This window comes from Vollenhovia emeryi, unplaced genomic scaffold, assembly GCF_000949405.1.
Source record: "Vollenhovia emeryi isolate VEMERY1.0 unplaced genomic scaffold, V.emery_V1.0 DF939209.1, whole genome shotgun sequence".
Lineage (NCBI taxonomy): Eukaryota > Metazoa > Arthropoda > Insecta > Hymenoptera > Formicidae > Vollenhovia > Vollenhovia emeryi.
Window position 1 is genome coordinate 854,319 of NW_011967157.1, and position 18,828 is coordinate 873,146.

At 42.2% G+C, this 18,828-nt stretch overlaps 1 protein-coding gene across 2 annotated transcripts in view; it reads left to right on the forward strand.

Annotated features, from left to right (window-relative positions):
- Nucleotides 1-18,828, forward strand: part of LOC105561317 (tubulointerstitial nephritis antigen-like) — a 26,462-nt gene continuing 7,634 nt past the window's right edge. The window contains exon 1 of one of the 2 annotated variants that reach the window (XM_012011189.1): nt 1-331. Coding sequence is in view for 1 of the 2 variants with exons in the window: in XM_012011188.1 (XP_011866578.1) it covers nt 6,771-6,787 (17 nt within the window). In the remaining variant the exon portion in view is untranslated. Of the gene's footprint in view, nt 332-6,697; nt 6,788-18,828 lie in introns of those variants that run through there. The other variant, XM_012011188.1, reaches the window with a different exon arrangement.

Here is an 18,828-nt window from a genome sequence, read left to right on the forward strand (position 1 = left end):
GTTTAGCTTGCGTTTACCTCTCGTCTCCGCGGGTCAGTTAGGCTCGCGCTTTCGAGCCGCCAGCACCGGCTGTGTTCTCTCTTTCTCTCCCGTGATCTTCCTCGATCGCGAGCCGATCCTACGTCTCGGCCAGCCGAGCCCTTCCCGCGGGGGATTCCTATATCGATTATCTCTCTTTTTCTTTTTTTTTTAAATTCTTTTTCATCCTTCTTTCCTCTCGTCTCGCAATCGCGCAGTAGTTCCCGGGCCGCACGAGGCACATGCGAACCGACAGTCACCGAAGAAGATAGTCCTCGACTTGGACCCCAGACTGAGTCTCGCCGTTCTTCGAGTAAGTGGTGTTAAGATTCTTGAATGGGGCGCCGTAAAATGCGCACGATCGATTTTTTGCCCATTTTTTTCGAGAGCGAGCGCGATCGTGGCAAGTGAGAGATCGCTCGAATTGGCCCGAGTGCAAATAGCTGTCAACTGGTCCTGCGAGCCGTGCGGGAAACCGTTGTAAAGTCACCAATTGTTCTATGTCAAACTGTGTACTCATAATAGCAATTTTTTAGGATTCTCAAAGAGTGAGGGATTTCATGTCCAAAGCTGCAGTTTGCGAATTTCTAGGTCTGAAATTAAATTTACCGCGACACGTGGCTAATGAGTCTCTCTTATCAAACAAATTGGTGATAAATGAGTTTCAAGATACAATTGCATTTTTCTCTTACTCTCACTCACGATCGTCCGCTCTGTCTCTCTTTCGCGACTGTGATGAATAGGGACCTAAATTTGAATATCTTATCAAGTCGCTATCAGGTGCTGATGTCGCTCGCCAATACGCTCGCGAAAGACGAGAGGCGTGCGAATAATTGCTTCGTTTCTCCTTCACCTTTCCCAAAAATTCTCGCGAGTTACGAAAATAAACGATTGCTCGTGTACATACGTGCGTTTGCTCGTATTCATCAGGCGTGTATTTTTTTATTTCAATATGATTGCTATGGGAAAACATAAAATTTCATCTCGCTGTTTATTCCAATAAATCTTGATAATTCTCGCGTTATATTCACGCTTTTGAAAAATATCGGGAGTAAAATGTAATTACATTTACACTTGGAAACTTTCATATAGTCTCGTATCATTCGCGTTATCTAAAAGTATTAGGAATAAAATATGCAATTATATTCAACTTTTAAAAATGCGCAAACCTAGGGTTTAAAGCAGAATCTGGATTTTTCAGCGCTTGGACTCGCATCCGCCGCGAATCTCAAAGCATTCGCGTTTGAACAATCGAACAGATTCACGCGGGCGCTTTCGGTTTAACGCAGGGAAAAGAAGATTGATAGAGATTGATCGATCTTAGAAATGCTTCATCTTGATGCTGTGAACTCAGTGAACTCAGCGACGAGAGAGAAAAATGCGGGACACGTATACTACTGTTTATTAATGTCTGGACCTGCATTTTTATCGTCATTTTTCCCATCTGTACAAATCACCGAGTTTCGGGCTGTATGTGTGCACTACCGCAGACTTCTGTAGAAGCTGTGTGAACTAGAGCCTGCACTGAGAAAAATATCCGATTAAATATAATCGGACAATCCCATTACATCATAACAAACGGACATATCCGATTAAATTGTACATCCGTTTTTCGATCAAATTTAATCGGTAACTGCGTTTTATCGGATAAATTTCATCGAGTATATACATATTATAATTTAATCGGAAAAGTTAATCGGAAAAATTAGCCATCGGAAACATTGTTTAACTGGTTTATCCGATGGAAATTTTTCTCAGCGTGAAACTCACCGATGTATACATGGGAATAAAGATTATGAAAATGTGAATCCTAGTAAAACTAAGGTCCAGGCATTAATGAATAATCCTCTTTAATCTACAAGCGCCTCTAAAAGTGGCTTGTAGCCAATCAGAAGGCCTGTTAGCTACTTTTAGAGGCGCTTTTATCAAATAAAAGGGGATTCAGAATACGGGGCTAAGACTGTGTACGTGTGCACAGCGGGAATTATCCGCTGGCGAACTTTGACAAGTGCGAGCGTGCGAGAGTTTGATATCCCGATGTCGCGACCTGCGCGCGATGGAAATACCAGCCGCTTAAATAGCGATTTATCTGCCTAATCCGCAAATTGTATCAATGCCCACAGACGGCGTCGCTTCGATCCGCCGTGATCGGTAGGTCAACGAGTAGAAATCGAATAGATTCTTGTTTATCTCGCGGATGAATAGGAATCCTTTACGGTCTCGGATTGTTTTCCGCCACAATAAGAATACCAATCAGGATTAAGATTCTCTCTCTCTCTCTCTCTCTCTCTCTCTCTCTCTCTCTCTCTCTCTCTGTCTCTCTCTTTCATAACGGTTCGTTCAATGCTCGCCTTGTATCTGCGCGCCCGAGAAGAAAGCCTCATCAAGTCACATTCTTAGCACAGTCGAGCAAATTATATCGCGACGGGCGTGTAATTCTATGCAGCGGATATCGCGCGGCGATTAACGCGAGAGAGCGAGCGAGTGTCAAGCTTCGCGCGATAAGTGCGTATAAAGAGCAAAGACGAAAACCGCAAAATAAAATAAGACGAGGAGAGACTCGGCGGGGCGCCGAAAATCTCGTTCGCCGAAAAGCGCCGAGAATATCTCGAAACTCGCTTACGCGTGCCCCTTTAAACCTCTTCGGCAACGTGTCGCAGCCTTGTCACTCCGCGCCGATTACTCGTATATATGTATGGTAATATTTCAACTTTCATCGGGTTGTAGCATTCTAATGGCGCTGACTTCTCCGTAGCGCGCGCGATAGATACATTAGAACCAGCTTGCACAGCTGTAAGTCATACGAGACGACGAGGCTGGCGACGACTGCGACGCAGCGCAAAACTTTACGCGTAATTCGTCCTTGCCCGCGGAGTGCCACGCGGAAAGAAAACGTAAAATCTGCACGTGGTAACTAACTTTCAGTTGTAAAGTATGGACAGCTGATATTTAGTTGTGATAGCTAAATATTTTCCTATTGTGCCCATTGCATCAGGTGCGACGGTAAACCGTTCGCTGTGATTTAACAAACCGTGCACCCTCAGAAAGGATTTCTGTTACCGAGACAAAAAATATTCTTGACGCATTTATATTTCTCACCACCTCGTTTAGTATAAAAATAAGACAATATAAAAATAAAACCAATAATTCTTATTCTCCTCTACCTAATTAAAAAAGATTGACTTACTATACTGAGACAAGTGTAACTTGTATAAATGTAAGTTTATATATTCTTGGGTTTAAAATAAATTTTCCCTCCATCTTACAACGCACGATATTCGACAAAAGACGATACATATTATCCATGGTATTCTGGATTTTAGAATTTTTCATTTAAGATAAAAATATTCCTTTCTCTATAATAAATATGATTGGCGCTATATCGATCCTATTTTACGATACATTGAAGTGTAATAGCATTGGATCTGGAAATTTTTTTCTGTGGGGGTGATTAGCTACGGTAGCGAAAATATTGTTTTTTTAGTGCCTGAAAGAATGCGAGCTCTCCGGAGAGATAAATCCTCGACTCGGAAAAGTTTCGAGGTGGGTAATTTCCGAGAGACCATCGGCGATTTTTCTCGCGATACTCTCGATTGCCACGGAAAGTGCGGTGGATGAAAAAACGAACCAACTAGGCCTGGGGAAATAAAAATTGGAGATACGATCTCCCGCATATTGTTCCTTATCTCCGGCGGAATGTCACCTTGGTGAAATGGAGCGTATCACAGGCGTATATTTCAAATATTCCTCGCCACCCCGTCCCCTCGCACGTGTAACGTGAACGGACTTATTTCCCGTCTCTCGGGCGATAAATGCTAAAGTTTTCAGAATGTTTTGAAAATCGACGTTCTATCTGCACCGCTTTGCCTACTTTGGTGGAAGCGTACTCGCGCGCGTTTCGCAAAACTCTGATATTTCTTCGAACGCGCGGGCCAACAGACACGCGCGGCAAATTAGCAGACTGCTTGTTTTACGAAAAGAGTTCATTCCGAAAGTGCCGGGACGATAAATCGGGCCGACTTTAGCGTAAACCGAATGTTTTCGCCCAGAAACGATAATCAGGCGAAATTTTATCGCTGAGACCGAAGAGATCTTTTACGTCCCTCCTTCAGGAAGCCCCTTCGGAGCGATGCGCTTTCTAAAATCGCGGGACAATTGATTCGCGAGCCGTCCCAATGAGAAACGATTTGTCGAAATAATGTCGACTCAACATCGATCGACGAGTCTTTTCTCGCTGGGGTGCTTTTCGCCGATTCTCTCATCGCTGCACCTACAGAAAAAATTTCCGGTTCCAATGCTATTACACTTCAATATATCGTAAAACAGGGTCGATACAGAGTCAACCATATTTATTATAGAGAAAGGAATATTTTAATCTTAAATGAAAAATTCTAAAATCTAGAATAACATGATAGTATGTATCGTCTTTTGTCGAATATCGTGCGTTGTAAGATGGAGGGAAAATTTATTCTAAACCCAAGAATATATAAACTTACATTTATACAAGTTACTCTTGTCCCAATAAGTAAGGCAATCTTTTTTAATTCGATAAAGGAGAATAAGAATTATTGATTTTATTTTGATATTGTCTTATTTTTATACTAAATGAGGTTGTGAGAAATATAAGTGCGTCAAGAATATTTTTTGTCTCAGTAACAGAAGTTCTTTCTGAGGGTGTGCGATGAGAGTCGAGCGGCGGGGGTGTAAAGAGTGAGAACAAGATCGGCCCCATTTTTTTCGCATTCGATTTTGGTCACAAAGTAGGTACCGAACAAAAGGTCTCGTCAAGATGATCGCAGATATATCAGAGTGTACCTATTTAACGTTCCAGAGATATCGGACTCCAAAGGTTCCATTCCATTCCAAACAAATGGTTGGTGTCTGTCCAGACGGCTTGATCGCTTACGTCCAGAGAGTTTTTGTTTGGTACCTACTTTGTGTTCCAAATCGAATGCGAAAAAAATGAGGCCATTTGCCTACGGACACTTGTTCTCGCTCTTTACGAGCGCAGTTAAAACTCCTATGATGCAGTCGCATGATCAAAACAAGACGGTGACTAATGAAGTCCTGTCCGACGATTTGTACTGTTCTACTTGGTGCGCGAGCGTATTAATATTATAATTCCTCTTCGACGCGCGTCGCGACGGAAAGTAAACATCTCTTGTATGTCGGGCTGCGGCGCGCGGATAAATCCCGCGCTAATCCCGCGTTAATGAAAAGGTCGTTATCAAACAAACGAGATGTGGGTCAGACTCCGGCTCCGCGAGGTAAAGTGTTATAGCGTTATCGCGACGCTTATCGAGGACGTCGCGGCGCGGCCTGACAGTTTAGAGAACCGGAGTTTGGATTAACCGCGGCGTCGGCCTAATGCTCGTATCACACTAGCGACTCGCGACTGTGATTGCGATTACATCGGCGATTACGATTGGCCATTTCAAATTTTAATGGCTGCCTTAGCCAATCACCATCGCAGATGTAATTGCAACGTAGTCGCGAGTCGCTAGTGTGATAAGGGCATAACGCAGCGAGATTTTCTCGGGGATTTCGTCGGAAAATGTCTGAAAATCGGCGCTGAGGGTGAATGAAAGGAGACGACGACGACGGCGACAACAGCACGGAACAAATGTAGCTGCCGTAGCTATAAAAACTGCACGTGGTAACTAAACTTTAGTTGCAAGATATGGACAGCTAATTAATATTTAGTTGTGGTAGCTAAATAGTTTATACTACTGTACCTATTGTATTAGGTGCACCCACAGAAAAAATTTCCGGATCCAATGCTATTACACTTGAATGTATCATAAAATAGGATCGATATAGCGTCAATCACATTTGTTATAGAGAAAGGAATATTTTAATCCTAAACGAAAAATTCTAAAATCTAGAATAAAATGATCCGTCTTTTGTCGAATATCGTGATGTCAACTTCGTGCGTTGCAAGATGGGGAGAAAATTTATTCTAAACGCAAGAATATATAAACTTACATTCATATAAATTACTCTTGTCTCAATATCGTAACTCAATCTTTTTTAATTCGATAGAGGAGAATAAGAATTATTGATTTTATTTCGATACTGTCTTATTTTTATACTAAATGAGGTTGTGAGAAATATATAGTAAATGTGACAAGAATAGTTTTTGTCTCGGTAACAGAAATCTTTTTCGAGGGTGCGCGACAGCGAACTGTTTGATGTGCTTTAGAAATTTATAGTTACGGCAGCAAAATATTTTTAGCAAATCATGATTAGCTATCGCTATAGCGAAAAAGTTTGTTTTTCAGCGAGGGCGTCCCGTTAAACGCATTTCGCCAGAAGCGCCCGTTAATTTATAGGACAGGAATCTGATGACTTCAGAATAGAACGTGCGCGACACACGTCAGTTTCATAATCACGTATGCGTCAACGATACGACGTAATTCCCGACGAGACGCCGCCCGCATGTAATTCGCTTCTCGGAGAGATCGGTATCGCGAGACCGGCAGCAAAGTGCGGTGCCAGGCGTGTCCGCGATTTGCTGACGGTCATCAGCTGGCGCGCATTAACGTGCGCCGACGATAATTGAACGATCAGCGCGCCGTTACGATTGCGATGACGAGAAACAATCCGTTATACGTGTTAACGGCGACCTCGCAGCATCGCGGAAATTGATCGGCTTAGGTTCGCATGACGTAACGCGGGGGATTTTGCCACAGTTATCGAGGATACATCTTCGAGCGGAGTCTTCGTAGCCGCCGGATCGATTTTCGCTTACAATGAAATCGAAGACGGGGTATGTTGATGCGGATTGTCATCGCTATATTTACTTGCGGCGTATGCAGCACTGGCACTCGATCGCCTGTCATAGTTTATCGAATCGAATCAGTGAGAACGGAAAATGGCACGTGACATTTCGGCCGAAACTGAATTAACAATGGTTAACTGTACAGTGATGGATAGAATAGTTGCGATAATTTTTTTAAATGAATTTAGAAACGTGCATTTAGATTCAGGTTTACGTACGAAAATCTTCTCCGAGGAATATTTTACTCGATGGCCGTTCCAAAATCGTTTTGAGCGTTTCCGATCTATTTCCCGAGTACAACTTGTCTCGGAGAAAATGTTTCAGCACGTAAATCTAAACGCGTGCTCCTAAACTCATTAAAAAATGTGTCGCAACTGTCCATTACTGTGCAGTGATAGACAGAATTGCGACACGTCTTTAATGATTTTTTTTAATGAATACGCGTTCCTAAACTCATTTAAAAGGGTGTTGCGACTGTCCATCACTGTACTGCCGTTCTAACTTAGAAAGCAGTATCTCTCAAATTGTTATTATCGTTTCGAGAAAACGTGCATTTAAGTTCTTATAGTTAGGCCACCACGAAAAATGTGAACATACTGCAATTTGTGTAAGTTATTTTATGTTAATTTGGTTTACTGCTTTCTAGGCTTGTAGGACAACCGATATCCCATACAGCACAGAAAGTTAAAATAATGTTGCAATGTTGAATGTTGAAGTATAAATATCTTTTCTACGTTGAATCTAGGTTAGTGTAAAGCATCAACCTAGATTCAAGTTACATTAATTCTTTATATTGCCGCAACGTTAAAACAATCTTGAACAAATTATTATTTTTTTGACACTTAAATAGATTACTTAAAAAATGTACAATTATGAATTTTAGTGGAATAATTCAATTCCAGCACTTCCAACAGATGTAAAAAATATTTTGGTAAACGCGACCAATGTTAACTCAATATAATTTAACAATGTTTTCTGAATGCTGAATTGTACCGTTTATAAGACATTACAATTCAGCGGACACTAGACGTTTTTGCAATATCTTTTCAACGTTGAATCTACATGTCGTAACATTGATGCAATATTGCAACGTTGTAATGGAACGTTTCCGAGATGTTGATTCAATATTTGTGTGCTGCATGGGTGTTTCTCTAAGAAACATAGAATGTGAGTTAACTACAATGGTCAAAAAATGGAGATACCGCTCTTTAGCTTTTTAGGACGGCAGTGTATGTATGTACATATTAAACATACATACACATCGACGAGGTGTGCATGTTGGCAGTTAATAGAGCTAAGAACATTTATCCACACATGTATATAGCGGAGGCCATCACCATAAACGCGCAAATTGCACTGACACACGAGAATCGATATACTTTATTGCTGCAAATTAACCGAGCGCGCTTATTGCGACTTACCGTTATCATAGGCGCCGCCGTTGAACGGCTGTTAGGCCATTAATCGCGTCCAATAAATCAGTTTACGATGTTAGAGAGGCAGGCATTGATAAATGTTCTCGCGGGACGAGATGCGCGTCAGACGCGTGATTCGAGAACGCGCTCTTGACGCGAAACCGCGTTCCCTAAAATCGCGCCCGGTAACGTCGGATTTTAGCAAAGTTGACGAAGCTCTCTGTGCCGCGAGCAGATTTAATTACCAACTAAACTTCGCGTTATTTCAATACCGAAAGTTTCCAGGACGACAAGCGAGAGTGAAATCTCCGACGATGATAAATTCGCCCGAATCAGAGTGAAATGACACACTGCGGGCTATTCCGGAATGAATGCTTTTCCGAGGCATGCGAACGCAAACAACCTATAATACCGCGGAATTTGGGGCAGCAGCGCGCATCCATCCTGTCCTTCTGCCTGATATGACGTACACGCTATTTTTAGTATTAACAATTTGTAGGGCCGCGAATAACCGCGGCGCGCCGTGCAGTAAACACGCTTAAAAAAAAAAACGCGGGAGTGAAATTTATTTTACAACGCTGAAAAGAGGAGAGCGAGCGAGAGAAAATCCAACGGGCCGTTTATATAAAGCCTAAAACGCGCGAAAGAGAAAACAGCCTCGCAACTAATAATAAACCGGATTAGCATTGATGTAACTTCATTTTTAACCGACGGCTTTGATTCACATCGCGAGTATCCACGCGCGGGGAATTGTTATTGTTAAAAAAAATGAGATAGAGTCATAGACATAGTAAATATAGACTGAGCGTCCCATTGAATAAGCTGAAGCTTGTGAAGAGAGAGGGGGGGAGAGAGAGAGAAGATTTAAGAAGACTTTCTTTCTCTGTCTTACACCATCGTAAAAGAAAAGAATCGTGCCTGCGCCTTCTTTGTCACGATGGTGAGACAGAGAAAGAAAGTCTTCTTAAATCTTCTCTGTCTCTTTCTCTCTTCACAAGCTTCAGCTTATTCAATAGGACGCTCAGTCTATATTTACTGTATGTCTGTGGGTAAACCTATCAAATAGTTTCCAATGGTTAATTTTTCCGATTACGTTTTCCGATTAAATTGTGGATACATCCGATGAAATTTATCCGATGAAATGCAGTTACCGATGAAATTTGGTTGAAAAACCGATCATATTTTTCATCGAATATACAATTTAATTGGATATCCTCTTGTTATTATGTAATTGGATTATCCGATTACATTTAATCGGACATTTTTCTCAGTATACGTATACGCTATAGCGGTGCTTATTGTCGCCAGTAGTGAATAAAAATAAGTCGCAAACTTTTTCTTTTAGTGAATTAATCTTTCGTCAGTTCGGCCGACTATAAGTTTGCGATTTAAAAGTAAATTTGTTAAAAGTGACGAGTGTATTCCTCGAAGGTTCGTGTCGCAACGCCGCGTCCGTCCGGTAGAAGACTCCAGCGGGGAGTCTGCCGAGATTGGCCGTCAACGTCGCGGTAAATCCTTCAATCGCGAAGAACGGAATGACGTGCGGGGGTGCAAACACGGGGTGTAAAACGCTCGGAGCACATTCCGCCGCGTTGCACGCGCGACATTTATCGCCCTCGTTTCTCGTCCAACGAGACGCAGGTAGCATTAAAATTCAGGCTGGCACGGGTCTCGGGGGTTGACGCAAGAGGTTGAGCTTCCGAGGGGAGCGATCGCCGAGGATCCGACCGACCCGCGCGCGGCCGCCTCGGATTCTCTATTTGAGAGCGATGACCATTCGCGTGGGTTGAAAGCTCTCAGCAGAAACGCGCTCCTTTGGCGAAGCGTTTCGCTACATTGCAAGCCAATAATAGCGCCCGTTACGCCGGCGATAATTGGGCCTATAAATCTTGATTAGCTTTTCTGTGCGAGACACGTCGAGATGCGCGCCCGAAGGAAGAAAGACGCGAGGGATCAATTTTTTTCCCCAGGAAGGAAGAATCCCGCGATCGCGTTGATCCGAGCCAACCGGGCGCTACAGTTTGCTATTTGCTTTTGAGTTTAAGGCCCGAACACACGAAAAAACTTGAGCAGTAAAACTTAAGACTCAAGGGAAATGACCAATGACTGCCGAGAACGTAAGCAGCCATTTTGAAACTTAAGCAGTGCTGAAAATTCCGCTTGCACTAGTGTGCACTCGGTGCGAAAACTTAAGTCGTGAAAGTCTATTGTATATTTATTGCTTTATAAGATTCTTCGTGTGTTTCCAGCTTTACTTTCGAGACCGGGTGCGAGAAGAGATGCGCCTCGCGCGCAGCATCGCCGCCGTGGCGATAGAGGAAGGCGCGCGAATCGCGGCGAGATCTTTTAATTCCGATGCGCTCTCCATCCGTGCGCGCTTTTCGTGCGCGGTTCATAAAAATAAGCAGAGGCAGAATATAAAGCAGGGGGCTCTATACGTCGGCCTGTTTATTTTCCCAATATCCGGCGGAGCGGAATGCCCGAGCGCATTCAGAAATATCTACACGAAAGAAGCGGGTCCGTTTCAACTTCCTCTCCCGCCGGACGATCGCGATTCTCTCTCGAAATATATTTCCCTGTAATCCGCGTGGAAATAAATGCACTACCTCGCTGTCGATTAAAGAAACTTTCGACGCTGCCTAAAAGCAAAGTAGAGGAAAGGATTAGATTTCTCCCGAATTTTCGTCAAGTTAAGTCAACGGCGCACGATACTATTTTTCCTACTGGATCGCTCAGGAGAGCCAATCAGGACGCAGACTTTTCGATTAGGTGACTTAAGGCTAAATCCTGATTGGTTCTCGTAAGCAATCCAGTAGGAAAAATAGTATCGTGTGCCGTTGGCTTTAAATTAAAGATTATATAATTATTATCGTGCAGTATTTACATTGATTTCATGGCCAATATTGACTTTACGTTGGACAATATCGGCCAATGCATTTCTAATATAACCAACAGCGGATCAATATTTAACCAATGCGCTGTGCTACATAGGGTTCTTCCATCTGGGTACCTATCATAGAAATGTTCGGAATTAATTCCGATCGGAATTATTCCGTTTCCCCTAGAAAACAAAATAGAAGACTAAGAAATAATTGAACAATTCCGAACATTTCCACGATAGGTGTCCACCGATCTCCTCCGCGAAAGAGAGCGATGCGCGAAAGTTGTCACGCGTGCCGGTTCTGTATGCGCGGTCGTACACGTTGACGCGAGCATTGATATCGTGTTATGTCATTGCGTTTAACGGCGCACTGCTTCATCAGTCTGTCTACTGCCAGGGATTATAGAATGCGCGTTCCGCTTTATGAATGTATGCAAACGTCGTCGGGGACTCTTTAACATAGGCGAGCGCGTGCGCCAATAGAAATTTCGAAGTCTGGTTCTTTCGGCGATATTTTGCTCTGCTTCGCTCCACGTTGCGGCCTCCTGAATTTCGTCTCTACAAAGTTTTACGTAAAAATTCGTCGCGGTTTCTTTGGCGAACGCGAGCGATAAATAAACCGAGGTATGAAATGTGATAAGAGAAACTAGGACGAATGCGTAGCGGAAGCTTCGCGTGGTGAACGCCGAGGGAATTCGAAGAGGAAGACCAGAGACCGATATTGATTTTCCGTCGAAATCTGAATTCGATTAAAGATAATCGGATAATCCACAATCACATTACATAATAACAAACGGATACATCCGATGAAAAATGTGATCGGTTTTTCAATTAAATTTTATCGGTAACTGCATTTTATCGGATAAATTTCATTGGATATATCTATAATTTTATCGGGAAATGTAATCGGAAAAATTAACCATCGGACACACTATTTAACTGGTTTATTCGATGAAAATTTTTCTCAGTGTGGCAAACGGCGGACTCCTCTTTCCGGGGAAGAGAGTACTCGCGGACGCGCGAAAGTATGGCTGATGGCAGAGGGCAATCCATAAACGTTTAAGAGCCTAAGCAGAAAGATTGTCGTAGCCGTTTATGATTCTGTCGTAAGACTTAAGGTCGGTGTCGAAAGTCAACGTACAAAGAATTTAAAGAATTATTTCACACCAGTACAGAAAAATTGTTAAACGACGCTAACTGGCAAATTCTATTTAAAGAAATTTATTTTAATATTCGCAATAAATAATATAGAATTTGCCATTTAGCGTCGTTTAGCAATTTTTCTACATGGGTACAAAGAATTGTCGTAGTCGTATGTCGCCTTGCGATGCGACGAATGCGACATGATCTTAATAGACGTAAGGCAAGGCAGAGGAAAACGTAAGTTGTAAAAGGCTATTGTATACGAGACTTACGTTTTTCTCTGCCTTGCCTTACGTCTACGACTAAGGCAGTCTTAAGCGTTTGCGGTTCGTTCTCTGCCATCAGCCTAATAATTCGAAGGACGATCGCCGGGTTGACGTACATTCTATAAGTATTACGCGCGTAACCGAGCGTTGTATCAACCGCGGATGAATCATATCAGCCGATTCGATGACGGGCGGATGTGCGCCACGAGAAAGAAAAAAAGAACGGAAAAAACCGCGCGACACGCGGAAGTGACATCCTCGACGGCCTCCCGACATGACGAAACATCGCGCTCGGCGAAAGACGGCGATTAATTCATTTCTATCCGATGGCGTGGCGCGAACTGCGCGGGCGAGTTGACGCGATGCCCGTGGAATTTAATCTATAATTATGATGTAAAGACCACGCTGCTCTGGCCGGCTAATCGGAGGCGCGCGTTGCATTTAATCAGGGAGGCTGCGTCACCCGCGCCGCCACGCGCTGATCTCACTCGTCATCGCCGCCGCGCGTTGATCGAAGAGCGTCGCCGAGCACGAGCGAAACCTCCGCGATTTTTCATCGGTGCACATCTTACGCACGTTCATCGCACGCGGGGAGACTTTTTTTTCTTAAAATTTATTCTGGAAATCACGTAATCGCCCGACGACATGGTATTTCGAAGAATTTTATGACAGTTTTTTGATATTTTACTAGTAATTATACCTAGTATACATTTCTAGTGTACATTTTCTATTATACATTTTAGTAAACTATACTAGAAATGTATACTAGGTGTAGGTAATTACTGGTAGAATGTATGGTAAAATTTCAAGAAACTCTTATAAAAGTCTTCGAAATGCCTTTATTCGGCGATTACGTGATTTTCAGAATTAACTTTAAGAGAAACTTCTCTCCGCGCAGAGAGATAAATCCTCTCTGACGCGTTAACTATATAATTAACTATATCACTTGTTATCAATGCCGCTTTCGTATCAGCATGTAATAACATGTCAATGTATATCATTGTATTTAACCATAATAGTATTTAACCATAATCTAACCATAATAAATTGCCAATTCTCAAAGCTCGCACTGAAATTTTTACTTCCTCTTTCAAAAGATTGGCGAACAACTGGCGTTTATGCATAATCGCCAACTGTGAGCTAACTCATTCGGCAGTCAGCTAGGTAGAAATGGCGTATGAATGAGGAGCTTTTCTTCTTTAAATTCGACCTTCTTGAATTCGAAAAGTCGGTCACGATAATAAAGCGCGGCGATAAAGGTTGCATAGCTTTCCGACGACGGTGTTCATCGGGCAATCTCGGATCTGACGTCACGCAAAACGCGATTAATCGATACGCGACAGCTGTGTACCGGCTCCTGTACGCTCCTTCACTGTTGACGTAAAGACACTCGTGGCGGCCGAGACATCAACGACGTCGCTGGTCTTGTCATTGATAATCACGTTTATGCACAGAGAAAAAGAATATTTTTCTTTTGAACATATATTTAGTTTCAACGTGAAAATTGTGAAATGAGATTACATCGCGTTAAAGGAAGAAAAACTCGCCTGAATGAAGCAATTTATATAATTCAATCGAGAAAAATACATGCTTATTAATGTTCTTGAATGGAAAGAAAACGATATTAGATAGAAAATGACGTATTTTCAAATTGAAGATTATAACGATTAAAATTATTTTAATGTCAAAATAATTATATGTATTCCCCACATAGCACGTAATATTACAATAAAATATATCGGTAATATTACTGTAATATTACTGATATATACCATAATATTAAAATATCGGCCCAATGAAATATTACCCAGATAATCGTAGTAATATTATTGTGATAATCACAATAATATTACTGTGATGTATCAGGTAATATTAACGTAATATTGCAAGGAATTAGATTAGGGTAAACCCGGGTATGATGGCCCTACGGAAAAGATGGCCGCAGGCTGTATAATCTCTCCAATAATTGTTTAATAATGCGTTTTTGTAGTCATTCTCAAAGATTATTATCCTTATATTACAAATTACCCATATAATATTTTATTCACTAGAGATGACCAAACCCGCGCTTCGCGCGCGCAGTTTGTAGTGCATTGTATATTTTTAAGAATTTCTATACATGCAAAGAAGTAATTGTATGCGCAACGTCAATTTAAAATAAAAAGTAATTTATCACTCACTGATACGATTCGCAATGTATATGATTAGTATAGACTAATTGTATCAAATCGAAATTATTGTACTAAATATGCTTCACATTTTATATTTTAAAAAATAGGTATTTATTAAGAGAATTATATAAAATACTGAGAAAGTCTTCCTTTTAAATATAAATTCACAAAATTTTATACATTGGTTTTGTCTCTAACACTTATTCGACTCCTCGTTCGAATCATTTGAATAAATAAAATGAAAACACAGAACAGATGCTTTATTTTGCACAAGTAACAATTAAATAACATAAAAATGTAAGACACTTACCTTACAATTTCTCCGCCGTTGCCCGATGCCTCCTCGGCCTCCTCCTCCTCCTCTCGTTGTCAGATTTCCTTGTTGCACTTACACAACAGTCACTCGTGAAAATCACCGATCGCGCGAAATTTCCGGCACTCCCGTACGCGATGTGAAATATCGCGAACACACGAAATATTATTAACTTTTGCGTTATCGGTTTCCCAGACTTTCTTTCATACAAATTACTCAAACTAACAACTTGCATTTTTGATTCGGAAGAATAGGATAATGGATAAATCACTTTCGAATTGGCGATATAAAACACAACGCGAGCATCGGAAGCATAATCTGCGGCAAAGAAATAATGTAACGACGTGCAATAAGCGACTTTCTTTACTTCCCGCCCGTTCGAGTTGCGAAGAACGACAGAGCAAAGTCGTACAAATTTCTCTTTTTTCCCGAAAATGGAACAGATTACACGAAATCGACAGATAATTAAAAGCGCGGTGCGTAAACGAGATGTAAGTATCGCGACAAAGTACCACGGTTTACATTCATATTTTAGATGAGTTAATCTCGTGAAATATCTAGGTACACGTTGATAAAGAACCGTTTCTCTTTGCAAGTGGTAGAAACTTAATGATTAATCAAGGAACGTTACTTGTTACTGATAAAGGTGTGCAAATCAATAGTGTTTTATCCCTGCATTCATCGCGATCGAGTCTTGAAAACCTATAACGCAAAAGTAATACCGCGCACGGAGCGACTCTCGCCACTGCCTGCCGGCTCGACGTTCGGCGGGCGAGTGATACCGCGGCGACCTTCAGGTAAACATTGGCCCGCGTAACGTCGTACGATACCGCGCCGAGTGAAAAACAACAACAAAACCTTGAGAATTCGTTGGCCTGCCTACGCAATGGAAAATTCCGTACTTAATATTTTATTGTACATTACTTTGTTCCGTGACTGTTGCTACGTTTTGCGTATTATTCCGCGGGCTTATTGGTATCGATTAAATTAACGATTAATTCTGTTCAATCGAGAAAATGTTTCGAAACGAAAATCGTTGTTACTTAAATTCTAATTACTAAGATTAGAGATTTACTTCAATAGTTGATGCATACAAATGTATATTTCTAAATTGCAAATCTTCATTCACTATGAATCTAAAAGAGAAGTTAAGCACCCCGCGCTTCGAGAAAACCAATCGACATCGCGGAAAAGAGGCCTCAACTTCGCGCTGGTAACATCTCTTTTTTTAGAAAGGGATACTTCAATGCGATGTATATTGGAAAGTGCCAAATGCAACGTGACAATAAATGACGTCTTCATGGCATCTTAATGACGTAATAAAACTTAATGTCTATGTAATATATTAGTAATGTTAATGTAATGTTGCTGTAGAATGTACCGTCAACTCGCGCACTCGCGTAAACTACACGGTCGGTGTCGCGCGCGTGGTTTAGCTTGTCACTTTAAAACTTTTCGCTTATACTTGGCGCGAGACACTACCGTGTCTCGTGATAATATCAATGTATTATATCAATAATATTACTGTAATATTATAATATTACTGATATATTACGTAATATTATGTGCTATGTGGGATGTAACCCACACTCCGTCCATTCTTTTTATAATATTCGTCTCTCTACGTTTTTAACATTGCTTTTCTTTCATTCAGTCCGTGCAACTAGATGTAACTTTGTCTTAACGCTTTAGGGAACCCACAGCATTTATTAAATAATGATCCGATCTGATTTCTCTCTCTCTCTCTCTCTCTCTCTCTCTCTCTCTCTCTCTCTCTCTCTCTCTCTCTCTCTGTCTCTCAAGTTAAAAAAGAAATGAGCGAATTGAAAGAAGAGGCAGGTAGTAGAGAGGACTGCAACGTGAAAAAATGGGACGGGGAGCAATTGCGAAAACAGTATTTTGAAAATGACACGCGGCTTCCTTGTTCGCGCCCGTACCGGACAACATTGCGAGGTGAGTGTCAGACACGAAGAACGTTGACGCGGATAATTAACGTCCATGCGGACGTCTGATTGCTGTAGGTGGGCAGGATCGAACCGCGGCTGCATCGTGAATTTGCTGCTAATGGGGCTAAACGGGTCAAGAACGCTTTGTTATGCGGTAATAGATGTTAGTAGCGCCGATAAACGGCCGCTTAATATCACGCGTTGCGCGAATCGCGTTACCTAACACGCCTCGCAGCCTGATTTTTGCACGCGCCAGTTGATAGTCGGCATCGAAATTGGCCTATGTCGAAAAAAGAATTGGTTCGATCGGCGATGCTTGCACGGTGGTCGAGAGTCAATCAAGTAGAATCGTCTACTTGCAATCAAACTTGTTATCACGAAGTATCAGATAGATAAAATTGTTCTTTCTTCAAACATACAATAGATTTTATGATCAAGTAATCATCGAAGTATTTTAAAATAGACAACATTTGTTGGTGCCATCATGGCTTTATTGCCCTTAGAGAGTGTGAATTTCTTGAATGGGAAAATGTAGATGTGTAAAAATATCTGAAAATATTAAAAACGAGTTCACTTGGAATGAAAAGTAAGAGTTATTTTTACTCGCCGGCATTTAATTGGATATATTTCGAGGGAGACCGATGTAAAAAGGGAAGAGAGATACGTTCTCCCGCTTACGAGCTACAGGTTGACCCGACCCTTGGTAGAGGGAATTTATAAGATGCCGGAGGAGAGGAAGGCGCAGCTAAAAATATACCATCTGCGATCCTCCCTGCGGCGAAGGGACCTTAAATTGACTCTATTTTCAAGGCTGACTTTAAAGTGGACTCATTGATTCGGAGGTCCTAGAGCAGCCGTGTGTCTTAACCTTGGTAACCTTAGAAATACCCCTGGAGTCGCGCCAGTCTCCGAGCCGGCCGGTTAAACGAACTGTCTGTCTCAGTGTGTCAACTCCACTTACACTAATTAGCATTTAGATACCGTCGGTCTTGCCGTCCGGCTGTTCGACCGAGTTCGTATTATTGTAACCAGTCTAGCATTCTGGCAAATACAGCCTGTTGGAGCCTCGCGTGTCGTGGTCCCAACCGCGGGGCCCCAACTGCGCGTTGAAACGAAAATAGCGGAGAACTTTCGGCGATGCTATTTCAAGTGCATCAAGATTAAACCGCCACTGTCGCGGTGCATGCCAGCAAGTCGCGTCACGCCCGCTGAGCGTCGATCGCACACGTTAGTTACCTAATAACGCGTCCGGCGACTCGAATCGGGCCATTACCTATCGCGCGAAATGCACGAAACCCGCGGAATGATGTAACTTTGGACCAGGTCCAGGAGCCGCTCCCGTGACTCTGTCGCGCGCGGCCGCGAAGGCCGCTTGCATTTTCACTTTACGGCTTATTATCGATCAAACCCTGGAAACATTCGTAAACACTTCTGCAGCTCCTCTTGGCGGCCGCGGCTGACCGACTTTTGCTTTTTATCGCCTTATCGCGGGTGACAAATCGCGCCAATTTGCGTGTCAATGAGCACCGACGTTGATTAACGCGGCGCGATTCTAAATTATTCTTTTCACGTGTGGCTCCACACGGATGGGACGACGCGGGCGTTCCGAGAGAAGAAGAAGGGTCTGAAGATGCAAATCCAGCGCGCCGAGATTCCACGCGCGGATATCGCTGATTTATAAATTCGCCTATCGACAGCCTCTTCTTTCAATTCGCTCATTTCTTTTTTTAACTTGAGATAGAGAGCTAGAGAGAGAGAGAGAGAGATCAGACCGGATCATTATTTAGTAAATGCTCTGGGTCCCCTAAAGCGTTAAGACAAAGCTACATCTAGTTGTACGGTCTGATTGAAAGAAAAGCAATGTTAAAAACGTAGGAAGACGAATATTATAAAA